Source organism: Mytilus trossulus, unplaced genomic scaffold (genome assembly GCF_036588685.1).
Source record: "Mytilus trossulus isolate FHL-02 unplaced genomic scaffold, PNRI_Mtr1.1.1.hap1 h1tg000457l__unscaffolded, whole genome shotgun sequence".
NCBI classification, from domain to species: Eukaryota; Metazoa; Mollusca; class Bivalvia; order Mytilida; family Mytilidae; genus Mytilus; species Mytilus trossulus.
In genome coordinates this window covers 625273-650376 of record NW_026963370.1, presented here as the reverse complement: position 1 = coordinate 650376, position 25104 = coordinate 625273, and the positions used below count along the sequence as shown (strand labels likewise).

At 32.8% G+C, this 25104-nt stretch overlaps 1 protein-coding gene across 1 annotated transcript in view; it reads right to left on the bottom strand.

Moving 5' to 3' along the window:
- The window catches only part of LOC134702424 (acetyl-CoA carboxylase-like), a 66311-nt gene that overhangs the window by 38239 nt on the left and 2968 nt on the right, over positions 1 to 25104 (bottom strand). Inside the window, exons 2-21 of the mRNA XM_063563332.1 lie at positions 18695 to 18883; positions 17944 to 17961; positions 15715 to 15844; positions 14736 to 14874; positions 14098 to 14289; positions 12898 to 12996; positions 9765 to 9976; positions 8952 to 9161; positions 8521 to 8694; positions 7745 to 7906; positions 7223 to 7386; positions 5998 to 6252; positions 5553 to 5634; positions 4717 to 4787; positions 4005 to 4145; positions 2892 to 3020; positions 1891 to 2197; positions 1163 to 1282; positions 738 to 838; positions 132 to 220 (exon numbers count right to left, since the gene is read on the bottom strand). Of these exons, the coding sequence (XP_063419402.1) occupies positions 132 to 220; positions 738 to 838; positions 1163 to 1282; positions 1891 to 2197; positions 2892 to 3020; positions 4005 to 4145; positions 4717 to 4787; positions 5553 to 5634; positions 5998 to 6252; positions 7223 to 7386; positions 7745 to 7906; positions 8521 to 8694; positions 8952 to 9161; positions 9765 to 9976; positions 12898 to 12996; positions 14098 to 14289; positions 14736 to 14874; positions 15715 to 15844; positions 17944 to 17961; positions 18695 to 18873 (2974 nt within the window). The 5' untranslated portion in view covers positions 18874 to 18883. The remainder of the gene's footprint in view (positions 1 to 131; positions 221 to 737; positions 839 to 1162; positions 1283 to 1890; positions 2198 to 2891; positions 3021 to 4004; positions 4146 to 4716; positions 4788 to 5552; positions 5635 to 5997; positions 6253 to 7222; positions 7387 to 7744; positions 7907 to 8520; positions 8695 to 8951; positions 9162 to 9764; positions 9977 to 12897; positions 12997 to 14097; positions 14290 to 14735; positions 14875 to 15714; positions 15845 to 17943; positions 17962 to 18694; positions 18884 to 25104) is intronic.

Sequence of the window (25104 nt, the reverse complement as noted above, 5' to 3'; positions counted from 1 at the left end):
AAATCGGCTAGCAAACGGATGATTTTTTTAAAGAGCAAATTTCCCCATCTCTTGTCCCTTGCTCATTTCTTCTTTAAGGTAATTTCCATTTATACATTTGTTACTTATACATTATATATGTCAATACAAACCTTGTTGGAACTGTTGTTCTACTCTCAGATACTGTTTCAGTAAATCCTGAACCACTGTCTTCATGTGTCCACGGATACCATTTCTGTATCTGTTATGATAAAAATAAACGTATAAGTTATTCTTGAACAACTTTTCAGAAAAAATTATGGTACTAAAATTAAAGATACAATTCCTAAATTTCATGTGGGTGATTGTAATTCTTTCTTTATAGAAAAAAAATAGAATACAGTTGGTGTAAAAATGTTTTGGCATCCTACTTTGTAAATAATCTACAACAGCATTTACTTCTTTAATTTATATCATCAAAATTTTATTCTAAATTTTTTAAAATTAATATTTTCAACATTGTTCAGTTACTAAAGAATAATGGTTAATTTTAAGATTTTCTACACCCTACATAATTACATGAAATAAAAGATAACTGCTTACATGACTAAGTCAATTCATGTTTATCAAATCTACAGACTTCTATTGTCTTTTCTCTCAATAATAAATTATGATCAATCTATAAAGGACTATGTTTATTCATTCCATATACAATATTTTTCGACCCAATGTAGAAGCCAGTGATCCAACAGTCTTCTCATGGACATATTAATAATTACCTTTGTACTAGCTGTACAATGCCCTGGGTTGTCATGAAGAAGTTTTCTCGTTCTGTTTTCTTTGTAAGCGTAGCAGCATGGCCATCAATCACAGTAGCTATCTATGAAACAGTAGACAACAAAGATTGAAATATTGACTGAAGCAGGAAAATCATAACACACGCTAATTTTTGTTGTTTATAAGTGCTGCCTAGAACAAACATAAACTTGCAGTCAGGGGAGGTTTTTTTTGCTCTGTGTTGAAGGCCTTGTTGTGATTTTGAGATGAAGATTGAGAGTTCCTTTGCTTTTTGTGGGATTTTTGTGCATGATCTGATTTTGTGTCAAGGATAGATACCTTAATATATTCTTTCTTCTCAATATTATACTGTTGACTGTATAGGTAACTGATTAAAAACTGATGAAATAGAACATATAATTAATACCTGTTGACTTGGGAATTGATTCAGTACAGATGTAATATTACTGGCATATGTCTGGAGTAACTTCTTTATTGATCTCTCTACATGTGTTGGTACTCGTCCAGAGATAATTGAAATCAATTCCTGTGGAGTACAAAATCATATATGCAAATTTTAAATATATTGTGTTTGCCTACAAATCATTTTAATTATAGCATTAACATATGATTGGTATTGGTGCTTTCATTATAAGTTTAAAAGATATAAGAACTTCTCATGATCATATCTTTTTCAATATTTTAAAATGTTGTATGAGCAGTCAAAGTTACAAATGTTTACAGAGGTTTAAATTCAGGTTTAACCCAATATTATCTTCAGAAAAAGTCTGTACCTAGTCAGGAATATGACTGTTGATTTCCAATTTTATGTTGGTTGATAACATTTGATTTTGTAAGTTTTTATGGACTTTCAATTTTTCAATTAACGTTGGATTTCAGTATTTATGTTATACTTTATTTCATTTGTAGTCACTAAAATGCTTAAATTCTTAACATAACTGTATCTAAACCGACTTTTTGATTGATTTCCACAGATTTTCTTCACAAAAGGTAATTTTTATATCAAAATATTGCTCATAGCTCCTGACTTCACATATGACAACAAACATGAAACAAAATATAAGCATCTGAATTTCAACTAAAGGCAACAAAGGATCCCCTTGTTATTTTCTTTAAATTTAGAATTACAAGTACCTGCATTTCAAGTAATGGCAATGAAGGATCCCTCAGACATTTCATTAAAGTTTCTACTGATTTCTTCACCCTGGTACTAAAGAAAGGCTCTGGCAGTACATATCCTGCTAATAAGTTCTCTAACTCGGTTCTTGTTCTTTGGAAGACTTGATGCATCCTTTCTCCATGGTTCAGTGGGTTTTGTAATGTAGGTAATGACCCCATGAACAGTTCAGCCTGTTGTACACGACTAGGATCATCCAGATCTAACCTTGCTACATAACTACCAGTATCTAGTACAGCTCCTGGTCGCTTGACAAAGTGGACACTGTAATGGTCAAGATGTTTATCATGATTATAAAAGTACTGGTTACATAAATATTTAAAATTTATCACTATTTCTTGTCCAATAACAAATAATCATTCTTCACAAATTAAATTCTTAAAAGAGAATGTAAAAATAAAAAAATCTAATTGTGGCCTGCCTACTTTAAGTCCGTAGCAAAGGCAGCCACAAGAAGATAACATATTTAATATTACTGTCAAAAGCCTGTGGTATGACGCTTACTACAATGTCAATATACATTCATTTAAGAATAAGATGCCTGTCTGGTCTCAAATCAACTACCTTGTTTTCAATCTGATGTCATTATATTTTCTGATAGATGTCTGAATAAAATCATTAAATGAAGACCTTATTTAGGTGATTTTTGTCTTCCATGCTTAGAAAATAAAAGCTTATTCACCTTAAAAAATACTATGTATTCCATGATAAATACAACAGTCTAATTATTTTATGTGATTCAAATACTATAAATTCTGAAAATTTTTAACATTTTTATATAAATGTGAAAATACTTGCAGGAAAGGTTTCACAGACATTACAACACACATTGACTTTTACTGGTTTACTCATAAGCAGCATTTCCATTCCTTGCAACAAATAATTATTGTAAATTACAATAATAAATACATGAACTAGTTTCTGAATATACAGTATATATGTGATGGATGACACTTACCATCCATTTTCTGACACCCGTAATTCCATGACCATTTTCATCACCTCCATCTCAGCATAGGTAGCACCAGCAAATACATGTCCACCATCGTCTACAGTGTAGTTCAGTAACTTTCCTGCTGAGGGGGACCTGGACAAATAAAAACAAAATGTAAATGAGTACAAGTAAAAAAACATTGTTCCAAAGTCACCTTTCATATGGTTTAGTTATTAAATGTACAGATGATGTGGGTACAAGTCTACTTGATTAATGCAGAAAGTGTTTCTTGTTTCAAAGTTAAAACCTCAAATGATTTTTGTTGGTTATAAATTAAACATTTTCATTTTGTAATTTGTAATATACAAGAATAAAGAGATATGTTATGATTGACAACTTTCCACAAGATATCAAATGACAGACTTAGAAGTTAGCAACTATAGCTCACTGTACGGCCTTCAATAATGAGCATCACCAATACCACACTGAAAGCTTTAGAAGACCCTTCATTGCATGACAGCAGTTAAAAGGAAATTTTCACATATTTACAAATTTCTTACAATTCTTTAATATGTATCATATAAATATGACCAGAACTGTTGGCTCATTTTCTTTACGTAGAACACAATATAAAAAAGAAGTGGAATGACAGGCCCGTAGCCAGGAATTTCCAAAGGGGGGTTCGTTGGACTCACAAACTCGACTTTAACAGTCACAATTCGAACCGAACATTGACTTTAACAGTGCTTATTTGTTTTCAAGGGGGGGGGTCGTCCAAACCCCCCGAACACTCCCTGGCTACGGGTATGAATGATTGCCAATGAGACAGCACTCCACAAGAGACCAAATGACACAGAAATTAACAACTATAGGTCACCATATGGCCTTCAACAATGAGCAAACCCCATACTGTATAGTCAGCTATAAAAGGTAAAGACAAGTCTAGTTACCAATAGTTACCTGAGGACTGTTGGGTCATTTTCTTTATGTAGAACACATGTTCTGTTACCAATAGTTACCTGAGGACTGTTGGATCATTTTCTTTATGTAGAACACATGTTCTGTTACCAATAGTTACCTGAGGACTGTTGGGTCATTTTCTTTATGTAGAACACATGTTCTGTTACCAATAGTTACCTGAGGACTGTTGGGTCATTTTCTTTATGTAGAACACATGTTCTGTTACCAATAGTTATCCTGTAACTATCAACCTCCTCTTTCATATAAGTGGTGTGACTGGATCCGTCAAATGATATCAACAACCCTCCATCACTTAGTCTGTAAGACAATCAAAGAATATTCAAAGGTTGGTCAAGCTTATCATGAAAAGGTCAATTTCAAATTCAAATTAAATTGTCAGTATCGAAGTGTCAGCTTATATTAAATAATTCTAATTCTGCAGATTTGTATTGTTGATAAACACATAACTGTATGGTAAATCAGTCAGACATCAGGAAGTATGAATTACGCAAACATTTTCAAGCAAACCTGAACGGGTTTACACATTTTCTTAAATATGGTAGTTTCTGTGAAGAACTGTTTAAAACAATATTGGTTAGTTAAAATATTTTTTTTTTAAATCAAAATTGCAAAATTTGCATGCTGAACTATCACAAAAATAGAGGTTCCTTCTTTATAAAAGTTCCAAGTGGAATAAATATTCTGTAATATTATTTCTACTGAAACAAATATAACAGCATTGTTCTTTATGGAATAAAGGGTATAGAGTATATGTTCCAACAGGAACAGATATTTTGAAAGCGTTTATAACAAATTTTCCAGGGGAACTTTTGTTAGACGGAACAAATCCACGTTAACATAAATCTGTGACAGCTTGTTATAATCATACCTGTGAGCTTCAATATCAATAAATGATTTATTCATACTGATGAAATAAGTACTAACTCCTGTTTTCACAACCTGAAAAATATAACAGAAGGTCACTTTCCCATCCTTTCTGTAAAATTAAAGGTTTGATAAGCAATTCTTATAAATTTGAAATTGTTCTAAAGTATCAAAACTTTATGGAATTTTGAACGTAATTTGACTATTTGATTATATTTATCATGCTGTGGAATCATTATTATTTGTTGGATACCAATTTTTGTGGTTTTTGTGGGTACAATAAATAAACTCATCATAGATACCAGGATTCAAATTTTATATTTACGCCAGACATGAGTTTTGTCTTCTAAAGACTTGTAAGTGATGCTCGAATCAATAAATGTTTAAAAGAAATAAAGTATGAAGTTGAAGAGCATTGAGGACCAAAAATTCCTAAAAGTTTTGCCAAATACAACTAAGGTAATCTATTCCTGAGGTAGAAAAGCCTTAGTATTTCAAAAATGGGAACAACAAATTCAAATGTTCAATGAAATACACTTTTCCGTAGGCCATGTATGCAGAGATGTGCAAAGCCACAAAATAAAATACCCATAAAAATGCTGGTTTTCCTCAATCCACAAAAATTGATATCTACGAAAATAAATGAATTCACAGTACATAGTTACAAGTATATTCAGGTTAATTTGACCAAGGACTAGCAACAGTGAATTCTGTTCAGTATTATTATTACATAATCAAATCAAATTATTGGATTTGTCTACCTCACAAAATGTAATAAGGCATAATTGGTAGATTAACTTTATAGATAAATATTTACTGTCCAACAACTAATTACCATACCTGTGTACGATATTTGATAAAGTCATAGTTGAATTCTACATCCACCTTGTTGTTCAGAGAATGTGTTGGTAAGATCTGTCCTCTGTAATGGACAATAAATATCATATACAGGATTCAAAAATTTCTGTTGGCAAAATGATTCATTCTTATTCTAAATTAATATTTTTGCTCTTTAAAAATTGAACTACAATTTCCATTATTTTATTCAATTTGTTTCAAAATACAAGAACACTCAAACTAAATAAAACATTAAACACACAAATTTAGAATAAAATTGCACTTGTATTTTTCTACAATCTTTATGATTACTATAAATTAATGGCATCTTATTTTATTTTTCACATTAGAATCATCTTTCCTTTTTACATTTTAAGTCCTATCCACCTTTATATTCTAAAAAATAATTTGAAGGACAAAAGCAAAATAGTATAAAAAGTGCACTAACTTTTCTAGAGAAGCCTGGAAGTTCTGGAAGCTAGTGGTTATGGTTTGATCACCTATATGTAATGCCCCACAGATGACCCCTAACATGGTAGGGGGTTTCTCAGCCTGGACTTTCTCAGAGATCAGTTTGTCTAACCAGGCTGTAGATATACGATTGTTCTGATATTCCTCAGTCTCTAAGAGTTTGATCAAATATTCAACGGTTGTCCTGAAATCACCTCTAATGGACAGTTCCTTCAATGCTACAACCAAGTTTCTGAAATGAAGAAAATATTTTTCATAAATACGAATGAACATCATGTGTCTGGTCCTGTGAAACCCAAGGAAAATTCTGGGCTGTGGTTCAGGAACAGCTATGGATGCAAAAATAGGACAGTATGGCTAATAAATGATGGTCCAAGAAAGAAAGACAAATTAAGGAATAGATTCCCCTCCCCATTACTACATGAAAGAAACAAAACAAATAGCCATGGACAGCAAGAAATTGAGAGAAACTGTAGTCGTCCTATGTCCCCCTTGGGACGAAGTGGATTAAGTCAAGTTAAGTCAGCCCATTACTACATAGTGAACACATTAAAAAGCAAGGGGAATAACGACAAAATATATAGTTTTTCCTGTATTTATTGCAACAATTAATTAAGGTCAAGAGCAAAAAACACATTCCTAAAAAAGTTTCGACTGTGCAAATTCAAGAATATTATGCTTAATATGAAAATTCAGATTACCATTCTTATATCATTTTTTCTATCTGCAGGGCATTCAAAAATTACAAGCAACCTTCTTGTAGAAATAGAAAACACACTTTTCAAGTTAAAAGATTTCCTGTTGCCTCAATGGAAAAATATCACACTGAGAAACAGAAACCTCTTGTCTCACTAAGCAGCCTCCCCATTCTCATTATAACTTAATTTTTAGTGCCTTTCCTGTCCTCTCATAAAGAGAAACAATGTCCAAACTGTGAGTCAGCAAACTCATGGAGCCCTCCTGATGCTACCACACTGAAATATCTCCCTAGGTAACAGAAACCTCTTGTCTAACTTACTGGTTTCCCCCTTCCCATTACTTACTCTCTAGCGTCATGTCTGTCCTCTCCCCAAGAGAAACAATGTCCAAACTGTGAGTCAGCAAACTCATGGAGCCCTCCTGATGCTACCACACTGAAATATCTCCCTAGGTAACAGAAACCTCTTGTCTAACTTACTGGTTTCCCCCTTCCCATTACTTACTCTCTAGCGTCATGTCTGTCCTCTCCCCAAGAGAAACAATGTCCAAACTGTGAGTCAGCAAACTCATGGAGCCCTCCTGATGCTACCACACTGAAGTATCCCCAGACATTCTTACTGCTTCTAAAATTCAATTCTTGCACAGTTCCAGAGCTTGGTTTAAATCCCTGAAATAAAATAAAGATATGTAATTCAAATTTACATTTCACATCATCCAAGTGAATTAAAACTTGCTAAACATTCCAGCCAATAGACCATACTGATTTTTTTTAGTTTTGGTTCTGAAACATTCTAACCTGAGATTTTGTGATATTGACCTTTTGTTATATGTGTTAATGGGATACAGATGATACTCACGCTGGCATATAACATGATAAATGGACATAACTCTAGATAAAAGAATTAAATTTGAAAAAGTAACACTAAAATAAATTCTAAAATATTTTTTAATAATTTCAATTCTCTTGGTATAATCATACTTTTTTTATAGTCTAAATAACAGCCAATTGTTCTTTTTTGGCATACCTCATCTGGATTTTCACTTGTTATCCTAGCTGCTATCACATGACCCCTTGGGCTTGGTTTAAAGGTAGGTTGCTCAAAATCTATTATAGTAGGTTCCCATGGATCCAAGCCATACAAACTTCTGATGTCTTTCAATCTGTACAGTGGTAAACCCATAGCAATCTGTAAAAATATAGGCATTCAATGTTTACAACTATAAACAACAATTAAACTTTTCTGCCACCATTGCTATGCAGGGACATTTTATCTGAAGCCATCTTACCTATAACTAAGTAGTAGGAAGGTTGATATCTACCACCATTTCTATGCAGGGACATTCTATCTGAAGCCTGGACTTAGCAACAAGGAGTTTAATATCAATCATCTTTTCTAAGCAGCAATATTTTTATCTGAAGACTTATTTACCTGTAACTGAGCAGCAAGGAGGTTGATATCTGCCACCATTTCTGTACAGGGACATTCTATCTGAAGCCTGACTTACCTGTAATTGAGCAGCAGGGAGGTTGATATCTGCCACCATTACTATACAGGGACATTCTATCTGAAGCCTGGACTTATCAGCAAGGAGTTTGATATCAATCATCATTTCTATGCAGCAATATTTTTATCTGAAGACTTATTTACCTGTAACTGAGCAGCAGGGAGGTTGATATTGGCTACCATTACTATGCAGGAACATTCTATCTGAAGCCTGACTTACCTGTAACTGAGCAGCAGGGAGGTTGATATCGGCCACCATTACTATGCAGGAACATTTTGTCTGAAGCCTGACTTACCTGAAGCTGAGCAGCAGGAAGGTTGATATCGGCCACCATTTCTGTACAAGGATGTTCCACCTGTAATCTTGGATTTAATTCAAGGAAATGGAAAGTGTCATCTTCTGAGTTGTAGAGATATTCTACTGTCCCAGCACTGACATAACCAACCATCTTAGCTAAAGTGACAGCTGCCTGAAATATACATAAAATATATCATATTTCTACATGTTTAGCTTGGAACTACATCTTTAATAGATACTGAAAAAAAAGGAAACATAAATGGAATATACACAATGATCCTACCGTGCGAGGGCTATATAGCCAGTCAATATTGTTAAAATCTTCCATCGTCAATAATCTCAATATGCACATACTTTCTGCAGGTTCAGCTAGAAAATTTCCATTGTTTTGATTTTTAAAATCTAAATCTTATATTTTGTAATTTATACCTTTTCCATCATTTCAAACACATCAGGACTAGCAATAGCTGTTGGTGCCTCTTCTATAATCTTCTGATGTCTTCTCTGTATGGAACAATCACGACCAAACAGGGATACAGCATTCCCATAATTATCTGCTAAAATCTGTACTTCTAAATGTCTGGCTGATAACGCCATCTTCATGATAAAGATGGGAGAACCTGGAATTTCTGTCTGTACCTGAAATAAGAGAACAAATCTGCTATTGTAAAACTTTTGTGTGAGATAACATTTAAATATTGGACATTATAGGGATTTTTTTTGGTATTTATGTTGTAAATTGCTTTCTCACTGAAGTATACCACATCTCTCATTATGATCCTTTTACCATTGAGGTCACAAAAAGCTGATAACCATGTAGCATAAAAAATGAATACATTTCATTTTTAGTCTTTATGATAGATCAAATGGCCTTATATCTCTTATATGGTTTAAAACAATTAAAAAAACTGTTTCTTTCCTAGTTTTCTGATGTTTCTAATTGGAATATTCACATTTTTGAATATTCATCTGAATTTACTTGAATGACCCTAAATCTGTTTCTAAAATAATCTTCATGCAACACTTCCTTATTTTAATTAGGATTTCAAATGTTTAAACTATAACAAAGCATTTCGCAGGAAATTGTTTGACTTTAAGGTTTACATACAAGTGTAAATATGTCCATAGGTTATAACATAACTTATAATTACCTGTCTAAACAAGTTATGGAAATCTACTTCACTCTCAGCCTTCCTTATACCCTTCCCTCCTCCTCCCTCCAAGGCTTTGATCATAACTCACCTGTCTAAACAAGTTATGGAAATCTACTTCACTCTCAGCCTTCCTTATACCCTTCCCTCCTCCTCCCTCCGAGGCTTTGATCATAACAGGGAATCCAATCTTCTTAGCAGCCTTTAATCCTTCATCCCCATCTTTTACACAAGCTTTCTTAAAGACATCATTAGGCACTGTCACACGGTGACCTTTCTTCTCATCCCATTCTACTGTCAAACCTGAAACATACAGTAAATAACTTTAGGATTGATTGTAGTTTGTCAAGTAACAAATATTAAACATACATTCAGAATGATGTAAATGATAATTCTAATGCAACATCTCTTGTAACGTTCATTTTGATTGGATAATGTCACTAATTTTTATGGCATGAATTGACAATTGATGCTATGAAAGTTTACGTGCAAGCGCAGACAACGTATTGCATATTTTAAAAGTATGATGTATTTTAAGCTTAGACGGCATCAATTGGTGATTTGATGGTCGCAAATACTTGTTTACTGTCTTTCCTAACGTGTCCCCAATAAATTTAATTTGCGACCATCAAATCACAAATTGATGCCGTCAGAGTTTAAATACAATACAGTATCTTTTAAACATGTTAAATGATCTATATTATGTGAGTTAACAGGTGCTTGTTAAACTTTAGAAAAGTAATAAAATTTACTACTTTTGGTATATGATGTAAAAGGGAGAAGCAACCACTTGTATTATAAATAGAAATAAATTCATTTACTGGCTGATATAAATAGAAATATATATATATATATATCTATCTGGGCTATTATTCTGTACAAACCTGAACCACTCCATGGTAGTGTAGGTATGTTAGCAGTCTGGGCCACTATTGTATATACAAACCTGAACCACTCCATGGTAGTGTAGGTACGTTAGCTGTCTGGGCCACTATTGTATATACAAACCTGAACCACTCCATGGTAGTGTAGGTACACTAGCTGTCTGGGCCACTAATGTATATACAAACCTGAACCACTCCATGGTAGAGTAGGTACGTTAGCTGTCTGAGCCACTATTGTATATACAAACCTGAACCACTCCATGGTAGTGTAGGTACACAAACTGTCTGGGCCACTATTGTATATACAAACCTGAACCACTCCATGGTAGAGTAGGTACGTTAGCCGTCTGGGCCACTATTGTATATACAAACCTGAACCACTCCATGGTAGTGTAAGTACACTAACTGTCTGGGCCACTATTGTATATACAAACCTGAACCACTCCATGGTAGTGTAGGTACATTAGCTGTCTGGGCAACTATTGTATATACAAACCTGAACCACTCCATGGTAGTGTAGGTACACTAACTGTCTGGGCCACTATTGTATATACAAACCTGAACCACTCCATGGTAGTGTAGGTACATTAGCTGTCTGGGCCACTATTGTATATACAAACCTGAACCACTCCATGGTAGTGTAGGTACACAAACTGTCTGGGCCACTATTGTATATACAAACCTGAACCACTCCATGGTAGTGTAGGTACATTGGCTGTCTGGGCCACTATTGTATATACAAACCTGAACCACTCCATGGTAGTGCAGGTACACAAACTGTCTGGGCCACTATTGTATATACAAACCTGAACCACTCCATGGTAGTGTAGGTACATTAGCTGTCTGGGCAACTATTGTATATACAAACCTGAACCACTACATGGTACTGTAGGTACATGGGCTGTCTGGGCCACTATTGTATATACAAACCTGAACCAATCCATGGTAGTGTAGGTACATTAGCTGTCTGGGCCACTATTGTATATACAAACCTGAACCACTCCATGGTAGAGTAGGTACACTAGCTGTCTGGGCCACTATTGTATATACAAACCTGAACCACTCCATGGTAGTGTAGGTACGTTAGCTGTCTGGGCCACTATTGTATATACAAACCTGAACCACTCCATGGTAGAGTAGGTACGTTAGCTGTCTGGGCCATTATTGTATATACAAACCTGAACCACTCTATGGTAGTGTAGGTAAGTTAGCTGTCTGGGCCACTATTGTATATACAAACCTGAACCACTCCATGGTAGAGTACATTAGCTGTCTGGGTCACTATTGTATATACAAACCTGAACCACTACATGGTAGTGTAGGTACATTAGCTGTCTGGGCCACTATTGTATATACAAACCTGAACCACTCCATGGTAGAGTAGGTACACTAGCTGTCTGGGCCACTATTGTATATACAAACCTGAACCACTCCATGGTAGTGTAGGTACGTTAGCTGTCTGGGCCACTATTGTATATACAAACCTGAACCACTCCATGGTAGAGTAGGTACGTTAGCTGTCTGGGCCATTATTGTATATACAAACCTGAACCACTCTATGGTAGTGTAGGTAAGTTAGCTGTCTGGGCCACTATTGTATATACAAACCTGAACCACTCCATGGTAGAGTACATTAGCTGTCTGGGTCACTATTGTATATACAAACCTGAACCACTACATGCTAGTGTAGGTACATTGGCTGTCTGGGCCACTATTGTATATACAAACCTGAACCACTCCATGGTAGAGTACATTAGCTGTCTGGGTCACTATTGTATATACAAACCTGAACCACTACATGGTAGTGTAGGTACATTAGCTGTCTGGGCCACTATTGTATATACAAACCTGTACCACTCCATGGTAGTGTAGGTACATTAGCTGTCTGGGCAACTATTGTATAAACAAACCTGAACCACTCTATGGTAGTGTAGGTAAGTTAGCTGTCTGGGCCACTATTGTATATACAAACCTGAACCACTACATGGTAGTGTAGGTACATTAGCTGTCTGGGCCACTATTGTATATACAAACCCGAACCACTCCATGGTAGAGTACATTAGCTGTCTGGGTCACTATTGTATATACAAACCTGAACCACTCCATGGTAGAGTAGGTACGTTAGCTGTCTGGGCCACTATTGTATATACAAACCTGAACCACTCTATGGTAGTGTAGGTAAGTTAGCTGTCTGGGCCACTATTGTATATACAAACCTGAACCACTACATGGTAGTGTAGGTACATTGGCTGTCTGGGCCACTATTGTATATACAAACCTGAACCAATCCATGGTAGTGTAGGTACATTAGCTGTCTGGGCCACTATTGTATATACAAACCTGAACCACTCCATGGTAGTGTTGGTACGTTAGCTGTCTGAGCCACTATTGATGAAGCTATCTTATCTCCTAATGCCCACATAGCATACTCTGGTGGTCCTGTATAGTAAATAAAGCATATTTTAGTATACAGATATATATTTTAATTTTTTTATCCCTCCAAGTTCAACTAATTTTTCTAGTTTCATGTCTAAAAAATAGCCTTCAGTAACAGTTAAGCATGATTATCTAAAAGGCTGAAAATTTTACTTGTTTGATTTGTCAGTCTCACACACCAAAATTAAGAATTCAACGAAATTACTTAATTCCCTTACAACATCATTATCTTGCTGAGTTCGTCTATTTCTTTAGGTTATTTTTGGTTATATAGCTCTTTAATTGTTTTGGACAATGGTTCTTATAAATCCTTGGCTTTTACTATTGGTCTTTGAGAGTTCATAATGAAGGTAAATCTAGAAAAGTGCTTCAGATACATGAAATCTATGAAATGTGCTGCTTTCAATCTTTAAACATTTCAACCCACTTCAACCAATAATTCATTTGGCAATGGAGTAGTTATGGAACATATGTAAGATAAAATCCTCAAAAAACTTAGCTGGCAATTCATAATTATTCTGTAAAACCTAAACATATCAAGGAGGTTACCCTCATTTTTTCTTTTTATTTCCTGAAAGGGTGTTGAAACTAATATCAATATCTATTGTTAAGCTTATGTCTTTTTCAGGTAGGAATATTTTTATCCTTTGACCTCAGCATTTAATTTTGAATGCTTGAACATTTAAGAAAAAAATATTGTATGAAATTGAACAAATCTTCTTTACTTATGTTAACAGAAAACTTTTAACCAAATGTCATGATTGTGGGGTTAAAGGAAATATGTCATTTCATATTAAAGTAATTTCATGGTTTTGTTATTTCCGACTGATTTTTATCTGGACATTTAAACTTGTGGTTCAACATGTTCCAATAGGTTTACTCAATAAAATTCACTAAAACTATTTCAACGTTTTAAGCCATAATTACAAATAATATATGAAATTTATTTTTATTATCAACATGTACTTTAACTGAACATTAATGCATTTCAGTGATGCTTTATGATACATATATAAACACTTATCTTTGAATTATCCATTGACATGCTAAGTGTTTAACCAAGTTGTTCAATTCCTTCTGAGATATTGTTGAACCATAACTTACCAATAAATATAATATTGTTTTTATGTAGTAGTTCTGGTAGTTTAGGATTTTCTGATGAATGTCCCCATCCTGCCCATACAGCCTGTACTTGTGTTCGTTTAGCTATGTCCAGAATCAGGTCCACATTAGCATAGTTATTATTATTAGATCCTCCTGGAACTTGTGCATACTGGTCTGCCATCCTGATATATTCTGGAAAACGAGAAATAAAAACTTAAGATTTTCTGTGAAATTTTGAAACTATGGAGTAATTACTGATCTTGACACCAAATTTCAGGAAGCTGTGATATTAACTCCGGCTAAAAATGAGATGAAAATTTCATACATGGAAATGATGTCTAAGAATATATAAGTATTCAGTAAACAGAAAGTTATTAACATGGAAATACACCATAGGATAAAGCATACTCACATAAAACGTTTCAAATTAAAGAAGGCACTTATTAATAAATGAATGCTACAAAAAAATCATTAAAAAACAAACAGAAACATGAACAGTCAGACTGACAGAGGATAACCAGTTTACTGCCTCCTTTGGAGGAAGGGTATTATTATTCAGATGCAAACCAGCTTATATCATATCATATTTCAAGGGTAGAGCTGAAACCCACTGATTTTAAGTACACTAAAACATTTACCAGCATTTGCTTTTAAATCTTCTGGTGTAACCATGACAACAAATCTGACAGCCTTCTCATTACGGAACATCTCATAAGACCATCTTCTGATTGATCTCATACATTTTACTGCAGCTATACCATTGTTGGCTATCAATACCTATACAAATAAGATATTTTAATACATTTAAAAACCAAAAGGTATTGTTTAATGTTCAATAATAGTATACTTAATCATATGTTACAGTCAATATGTTTCAAACTGTATCTTCTTTTAAAACATCCAGTCATATTTCTCACAAGGCAAAATTAACATTTTGTAAAACTTACAAGCTTTTTGTTTTGCCCAATTTAATTCCCCTTTTGTGTTATTTATATCTGTGCTATATTTAGAAAATATCACCTGAATATATTTTGCTCAAAGAGTACTGTTCTACAAATGATGATTTAGATTAAACTAAAATTACAATGTAATTGTAATATTACAGTCATGACAGTGTAGTTGTAGTATTACTGTGTAATTGTATTATTACAGTGTAGTTGTAATTTTACAGTGCAATTGTAGTATTACAGTGTAGTTATAGTATTACAGTGTAGTTATAGTATTACAGTGTAGTTATAGTATTACAGTGTAGATATAGTATTACAGTGTAGTTGTAGTATTATGGTGTAAATGATGGCCTTTTGCTGTTTTCTGCTATTAAGTTGGGTTGTTGTCTCTTTGGCATGTTCACCATTTTTCATTATAAATAGTATCTTTGATACAAATTTGATAAAAACCTGGATACCATTGTACATTTGAGAGAACTTATAATGCATTTTCCTTATAAGAGTCAACACTGATTTTCTAATTTGCTACATTGTGGATAATAACCTTTAATATGGCAAGAATTGTACTGGATAGAGAGCCTACAAGACATGACAGACGGATGCACTATTCATATCATGACATCCTCCAAATATGTTAACAAATTCATATGATGTTGCTATGACAACTTACCTTATTTATAACATGATTTCCACCAAACCTCTTGACAAATTCCTCTGGTGTTGCTACTACACAATCTTTAGGTGACAGACTTAACTTTTTCCCTTTGGTGTCTAGGTTGGTAGCTCCCGACATTGAGTGCCTGTTTATAAAATGAATTAAATTATATTTTTACAATATTAAAGTACATAAATTTATTGATATTAGGTTATTATTATTAAAGAAAAATAATTAATAGCATAACAAATTTTGTTACTAAAATGAAACAAATGTAATACTAGTCACTGTTCATTCAACAATGGTTTAAGACACAAATGATTTAAGATCCATCTTTAAAAAAATAATTTTAAAAACAATGTTTATTTCTGAACAGATCTGTTGCTTAAAATTCTGCTGGCATTCAATACAATAAATTTCTATCTATATTTATACATTTGCAGTAAAATAAAGTACAATTAACACTAGACATATAGTGGAGTCCCTGGTGTTTGTGTGGCCCATGTTATCGTGCATTAGCTGATATCATCATATCAACACAGTAACACATACAAAATCTTTATTGTTATTATTAAAAAAAAGTCTTTTTGGAAGGCATGCACGAAATCACCAGACAATGGAGGAACTCTTAGAACAGAGGTTTCCCTAATTTTGGACACACATTACACAATATCTAGAGGATGAAACCAAACAAACAGAAGATTTTATGAAATAAAGTATATTATGAATGTGTTCACACAAAATTATCCAATTATTAGTTTTACCAGTCAAATGAAGTGAAGTCATCAGTCTTAGGAGCACGGATACACTGGACTGCTCCGTAAGTGCTAAAATATTACTTCATGTAAACTTAAAATAATCCACTAAGGGCATGATGGGCACTTTGTGGAAAGAATACTTACTAAAGGGTCAGATGACATGTATTCTGGATAATGTAACATACAGTTTAAGGTGAGATTGTTTTTATATAATTTTTTTCTGTTATTATTTCAGATTTGCTGCATTTACTGACTAGCCATATGCAGAAATAAAATGTAAAATGTGATACCAGCTACTCTATAAAAGGACATCATCACAACACATACAAAATCACTGTCAAACAAAAACCTGTAAATAAATGAACAAAAACAATGTCAAAACCAACAAGCAAAGTGCAAAGTATTTAAACTAATTAAGCCAAAGAGGAAAATAACAATATTTGTCTGACATGAACATTCTCCTTGTGACTTATATACATTGCTATTGTACTTTAATCCTTTTCAGTTCTCATACACATTATCATAATGTTAAAGATAGGAAATAGTTCATTAAATCATTGAGGCTTGTTCATGTCAGTAACGTTAGCAAATATTAAAAGAAAGATAACTTTCATGCAAGTTTAAGATCAACAAAGCTTGATATTGATGAAGGTTTTCTACACAAATACTGCAAAAACTCTCTACTCATTAACTGTACAAATGTGACTACGAATGTGACTATTAACATCTACCTTCGTGCCTTTGAAGATGTATGTAATTCTAGTTATGTTTTTAATATAGTACCTTAAACTTAAGCAAGTTATGAAATTAAATAGTTAGGAATATATATTTGTGTTTATCTGTTAAAAGCTATTATAATAATAATGTTTTTAAGTATCACAATTTTAACCAAAACTAATTTTGATAAATATTTAGGTTTTAGTTTCTTCAATGTTGATCAATGTAGATCATATAACCTGTTTCTTCTCTTTTTCATAAAGTAAACACATTTTGAATAAGGATTGAATCAGACAATCAAGATTTAACTGTGAGCCCTAAATGGTAAAACGCATCACACATTTATAGCATGGTCAAATGAAGCTGGAAACTTAATTTTAGAAAGCCACAGAAAAATAAGACATGTCATATGAGACAGACAGACAGGGATAAAACAGTAAACCTCTCATCCTTTTGAGCAGAGTTTAATCATGTCATGTAAACTTGCATTTCAATGTAATTGTCACAATCAAGATTAATTTAGAGTATCTTTAAACTTTTAATCGTTCTCAGAACTTGAACTTAAAATCAACTTTACAAATAAATATTGATTTAATAAAGTCAAGGCTGTTTACTTGATTTACCTTTAGTATTTTACTTCCTGTTCAAACACTGATTATGAATATAAACATTAAAGTGACTATCAAGATGCAGCAAGCAAGATAGGTCTTAATATATATTTATACAGTTATTATCTACAAGCATATCACAGCAAAATGATAAAACTCACTGCTTGTTCATGTAGATCCTAAAATGAATTATAATTCACAAAGTATATCAAGATCTTACTTTTAGATCAAGGGATAATAAGAACTTTAATGTGTTATGATTAAAAATCAAAAGGACATTATCAAGTATTAGCATAGGTGAATTTAACAAAAAATCAATTTCAATCCTATTTAGCAATATTTGACTCTCAGTTATATAGTAAAAATAAGTCTAAAGTGTCTATCTTCAATTCTTTTTAAGCATTAAGCAATCATTGATCAATCTTAACTTTTTATCAATGCATTGTGGGAAATATGTAACCTTTGTTTACAATTGGAAATGAATTATTCTATAATATCATCAAAACATGTCCCAAACAAGTATATACTGTATATTTATGTAATAAAAGAAATAAGGGTTAGGGACCATTCCTATTTTTGTCAATTATTCAATTGTTCAGCATGTTCAGTCATATAATTCTTTCCCTTTTAAACAAGTAAAAAAGTGTAGGATTAAGCCCTATCTTTAAGTCTAACATTTATAGGACATTTTTTTAGGTTTGTTTATAAAACCTTCATCAATAATTAATTGCAAAACCAACAAACATCCCAATTAAACCAATGCATCATATGAAACAGAATTTGATGACTTGCACTATGCTTTCTGAGAACTGGGTTTGTGAGTTTCTCTTGGTGGACATGCTGTACATCAGACGGGGCTGAAACAACTGTCGCTTAGGAGACAGACAATGGTCGCTCAGACTTGAGCCATACTTTAATCTGGCTGGTGACTGCTGACGATTGTCTCGTGCCATTGGGGAGTTGATTGGAGTCTTCTCTTCATCACCGTCTAATCGACTTTCTGACTGCTTGGTTTCCATCCTCTCAGACTCAGATTTATCCTCGTCATCACCAACCTCAAACTTCACTTTGTTTTTTTCACTGTTCGCCATACTGCTTAATCTGGGAAAATAAATAAAAATAATATGACTATTGTAAAAGATGAAACCTTTTTAACTAAAAAAACTCCTTTCAAAAGTTTTAAGATCCTTAAATTTAAAGGAAAAGAAATGAAAATTGATGGATATAAAAGTCAAACACACTTGCATTGCTTCCTTCCACTTTCCAACTTCACCCAATACAAAATCTTCATTGATAAACATCTTTATAAATCATATGGTTCGCAACTGACCCTCTGCAGATCCATAGAAGGTTAGTAAAATCCATATCCCCTACGGATTTTATTCACCCTCTATGTTTTATAGGGGGTCAGTAGTTAACCGTAAAACAAATTTATCATGTTTATTGCACGCTCAACTATTTCGGCTGAATTTTTTTGAAAAATAAACAATGAAACACAACAACATTAACAGATGAGTAGACGTGACATCATGAACCCCTATGATATTCATTACCTCCCTATGGATGCATAGAGGGTCACCATGTGCTAATTTACCAGCGATGCGATAAGATGCATGCTGTCTATACTATGATCTGTAATAAAATTGGATAGTTGTTTTAAGTTTTCTCGAAATAATAATAACAATACAAGTCCAGTTTACAAAAAAAAAAATATTATTAGGGCTCAGCAATAGTCATTATTGTTTGTGGAACCGAGTCAGTTTACATCAAAATAGAGAAAATAGAAGAAAAAAATCTTTATTTGACCAAAGAGAAACAAGCTACCAAATGTATTTGAAAATAGTGAAATACATGTATAAAGAGCATTCATTATGAGCCTGATGCTTTTGTCGTAGGCAAATGAAAAATTAAAAAAAAAGAAATAATAGTTTAACTCCCAAAATACATACCCTCAAGTTGAGGGCCCTCAACAGCTCTATCTTAACACACTTCCTTGAATAAGCTCAAACATTCAATAGTAAATAATGTATATCTTAAACTATGACAAATCAAATTTATATATGAATATAATTTATTACTCAAACCTTTAAACATTTGTTTGACAATACCAAAGAAAACAAAACAAAAGGTAACCTTCATTTATTAAAAAGTATTTGAGGCACACTTCCTTTTCCGAAAAAATTTATTGTGCAATGGCTATTGAAATATTGTGGTTTAAAACAAGAGTGCACACGCTGAAATGTCTCGCCTTCTTTACTAATCATTGATATTATGTTGATAGTCCTAAGTATAAAGCTTTACTAAAGACTTTTACATAAACTAAACATTAACCAAGATAACTAAACAAAGACCAATGAACCATGCAAATGAGGTCAAGGTCAGATGAACAATGCCAGGCAGACATGTACAGCTAACAATGCTTCGGTACAACAAATATAGTTGATCTTATTTATAGTTTAAGAAAAATAGACCAAAACACAAAAACTTAACACTAAGCAATGAACCATGAAAATGAGGTTGAGGTCAAATAAAACCTGCGCAACTGACATATAGATCATAAAATATTTCCATACACCAAATATAGTTGACCTATGGCATATAGTATTAGATAAAAAGACCAAAACTCAAAAACTTAACTTTGACCACTGAACCATGAAAATGAGGTCAAGGTCAGATGACATCTGCCCACTAGACATGTACACCTTACAATCATTCCATACAACAAATATAGAAGATCTATTGCATAAAAGAGGGACGAAAGACACCAAAGGGACAGTCAAACTCGTAAATCTAAAACAAACTGACAACGCCATGGCTAAAAATGAAAAAGACAAACAGAAAAACAATAGTACACATGACACAACATGTATAAAGTATGAGAAAAACAGACCAAAACGCAAAAATCTAACTATAACCACTAAACCATGAAAATGAGGTCAAGGTCAGATGACATCTGCCAGTTGGACATGTACACCTTACAGTCCTTCCATACACCTAATATACTAGCCCTATTGCTTATAGCATCTGAGATATGGACTTGACCACCAAAACTTAACCTTGTTCACTGATCCATGAAATGATGTCGAGGTCAAGTGAAAACTATCTGACGGGCATGAGGACCTTGCAAGGTACGCACATACCAAATATAGTTCTCCAATTAGTTATAATAAGAGAGAATTAAACATTACAAAAAATATTAACTTTTTATTCAAGTGGTCACTGAACCATGAAAATGAGGTCAAGGACATTGGACATGTGACTGACAGAAACTTCGTAACATGAGGCATCTATATACAAAGTATGAAGCATCCAGGTCTTCTACCTTCTAACATATAAAGCTTTTAAGAAGTGAGCTAACGCCGCCGCCACCGCCGGATCACTATCCCTATGTCGAGCTTTCTGCAACAAAAGTTGCAGGCCTGACAAAAATGAATTAAAAGTTAAGAATACATTCATGACATTGATTTAATAATATATATTTGAACATCAACTCTTCAGCAACATTTAGTTCATCCATTATACTCTTGCGATTTACAGATTTTAAAGTTTTGCATTATTGTGAATAGATTAAGGTTATAATTGAGATTTTAAGAAAGGCTGGGGAAGTGAATAAATCAGGGTGTCAATCTCATGGTTCAGGAAATAAACCTCAAGCCTATTGGTCTTTTTCTTGCCCCTTATAAACAGTATGTATTTTCTATATATCATTTAAAAAGTAAGGTCATAATTAAAGGAACTTATAAATTTGTAAAGGAATTCTATTTACTCATATCAGTATAGACTTCTGTCTGAGCAATCTTACTTCATTGTTTAACTATAACTTTAGTAGAGTAAGTTTGAAAAATATCATATAAAAATAACATATTATACCTTTTCTGAAATTTCCTTCAATCAACAAAAACAAGTTTTTGAGATGAAAAAAAACTAATAGGCTTTCATCATGTACAGCAGGTTAATGAAGGATAAATATGTGTACATGGTGTTGATAATAATGTTAATACTGACCTTCTAAATCATACAAAGTCCATTTACCACACATGTATAAATATAACCACAAAAAAGGACATACATGTATATATCACATGTATATCACAATTCGTAAATATTACACTTTTAAATCAATCACACTTACTAAGATACATGTCATATATCTATATGTTTATATATCTTCATGTTTATATCAAATTTTACCTTTTTAAATCAAACAACACTACTTATATATATATAACTTTTTTAGTTTAAAATTTTCATATTTTAAAAACCCTTTTAACATGTTTAAAGCAAACCTCATCCAAATACTTAAATAATTATAAACATGATTTACATTAATATTACCTTTATCAAAATCCCCCAAACAGTATGAATATCACATACATATAAACATGATAAATATTGATTTTCAGTTGCATATACCATGAAATACAGTTCAATTTAATATCAAATACTTACAAATTTTACCCTTCTAAATTCACAACAATCCATATGCCACAAACTTATACTTATATAAGTCCACATGCATTCTTAATATATAACTATTTTGTATTTGCTTATGTAAAAAGGTAAATAGTAATAACTGTCAGTCTGAAGGATTTATGCCTTTATAATGTCTTTGGTAAAAATATATATTATAGAATGGGATATGTCATTGTATGTGTACCATTAACATGATTAATATAAAATTAACAGAATAAAAATTAGTAAAAACAAAATTGTTTTTAGTGTTTAGATGCTGTATTTCATAGACGAAAGAAAAATAAATAAATCTTAAATTCTGTCAATTAATCACTATTTTGAAGAGATATAAGTATTTATATTGGAAAAAAATAATTATCTATTAAAGAGAGTTGTCTCATTTTATACCACATCTTCTTTTTTATCTGGGAAATAACTACTAAAGGATTTAATTGAAAAAGTTTTCCATAGATACAAAAAAGTTTAAAAGCCTGGCTTTATTTCAAAGGAAGTAGCACATCATCATAATTTTATAATGGTGATGGTGTTTTACCTAAATAATCTTATTCTAAAAGGTTACCAATTCATAATATTTTATCATAGCACTTGGCCATGTTTTCGCTGTTTTTGATGTCTTTTTAAAAAAGAAGATGTGGTATGATTGCCAATGAGACAACTATCCACAAAAGACCAAAATGACACAAACATTAACAACTATAGGTCACTGTACGGCCTTCAACAATGAGTAAAGCCCATACCGCATAGTCAGCTATAAAAGGCCCCAATAAGACAATGTTAAACAATTCAAACGAGAAAACTAACGGCCTTATTTATGTAAAACTAGAGGCTCTCAAGAGCCTGTATCGTTCACCTGATTCTACTTGGGTTTTGAAATCACATAAAAAAAATTGGGCTAAAAGTAACAAAACAACCTCATAAGGAAAGGAACATTCAGGCTATGTTTGATTTCATTCAATTCAGTGGTTCTCTAGAAGAAGACTTTTGTATGCATTTCCCATTACTTAAGGTCCTATGTTAAACTAAGTCCCCCCCACTGGCGGCCATCTTAGATGATGGATCAGCTACAAAGTAACAACACTTGGTCAGCACCTCATAAGGACTAATTATGTTACTAAACTTTTCAGAACCAACATCTGTACTGTCTAGGATGACCAGGTCATTTCAGGTGATGATCTTGTACTGAATCTAGGATAATGACATAACAAGAGGCTGTCACAACGACAGCAAACTGGATTTATTAACATTTACTTGTGTCCTGCCAATATCACAAGAATCATAACTGATGAACGGTGAAAGTGAAAATTGTCAATATCAAATTAGACCTCAGTTTTGTCATCAGTATCAACATATTAAAATTAGAAATGCTTAGGTTGAATGGTTCATGAGTAAATGCAACAACATGAATGGAAACGCCTTTATCGATCTTTCATGAACCATAACTCTTCAACGGTAAAAGTCAAAATCGACATTATTGAATTGACCTCCATTTTGTCATCAGTAACAACATATCAAAATTTGGGAAGCTTTGGTAGAACAGTTCATGTGTAAATGCACGGACACGACTAGAAATGCCATTTTTCAATCTTCTAAGAACCATAACTCCTGAACGGTAAAAGTCAAAATCGTCATTATTGATCTTGACCTTCATTTTGTTGTCAGTAACAACATATTAAAATTTTAAAAGCTTTGATTGAACAGTTCATGCGTAAATGCATGGACACGACTGGAAATGCCATTTTTCAATCTTCTAAGAACCATAACTCCTGAACGGTAAAAGTCAAAATCGTCATTATTGAACATGACCTTCATTTTGTTGTCAGTAACAACATATTAAAATTTTGAAGCTTTGGTTGAACAGATCATGAGTAAATGTATGGACAACATTTGCTTGCCGCCAGGCCGCTGTACATCCCCAAATCAATAACCGACATTTTTGTCACAAAAAATCCGGTTAAAAATCGCCGTACATCCCCAAATCAATAACAAACATTTTTGTCACTTAAAATCCGGTTAAAAATTGCCGTACATCCCCAAATCAATAACCGACATTTTTGTCACAAAAATCCGGTTAAAAATCACTTGTTTAAGTATCAGACCTTAATTTTCTTCCCAAAAATCACTTCTTAAGTTCTTTAAGTATCATTCTTTTAATAACCTCCGCTAATTTCAACACCCCCGAACAGTGAAATTTTTATCTTTTGATCACAAATTGTAGAATTTTAATACATATTCTGAAAGATGAAACCTTGAACTTCACAGGAAAAATACTCCCACTGCTGGGAAAAATCTTTTAAGAAAGTATCAGTTCAAACTCTTAAATCAGGTAATTTTTAAACGAGATAATTGACACCAAACAATCAATTTCGGATAAGAGTATTATATGGGCGTTATTTAATTTGATTACATGTATAGAAGGAAAATATATCATTTATTTCAGATCAGAGTATTGAATTGTATTACATTATTATTGAACACTGTATTTAATAGTAATATACTAATATAAAATTTAAGAAAAACATACTTATCTATATGAAACCCTGTTCTTATAGATACTAACTATTTCAGGGTACCTTACAGTTAAAGCTGTAGCGGTAAGGTCATTGTTAACAGCTTTAGTGCAAGAAATTTATATTCAAGTGTTAAAAAAAAAAAAAAAAAGAAAGTATCAGTTCATTATGTAAAGCCATTATTATAGCATTTTTTCAACTAAAATAGAATTTTCTGCTAAATAATAGCGTCAAAGGCATAAACCTTGCTACTTAAAAGAAACAAAATGTTTTTTATTTTTTTATTTTACTAATTAAAAGATATTTAAACCTATGTAAGTAAGTCCCCTGATTTTAGATTGA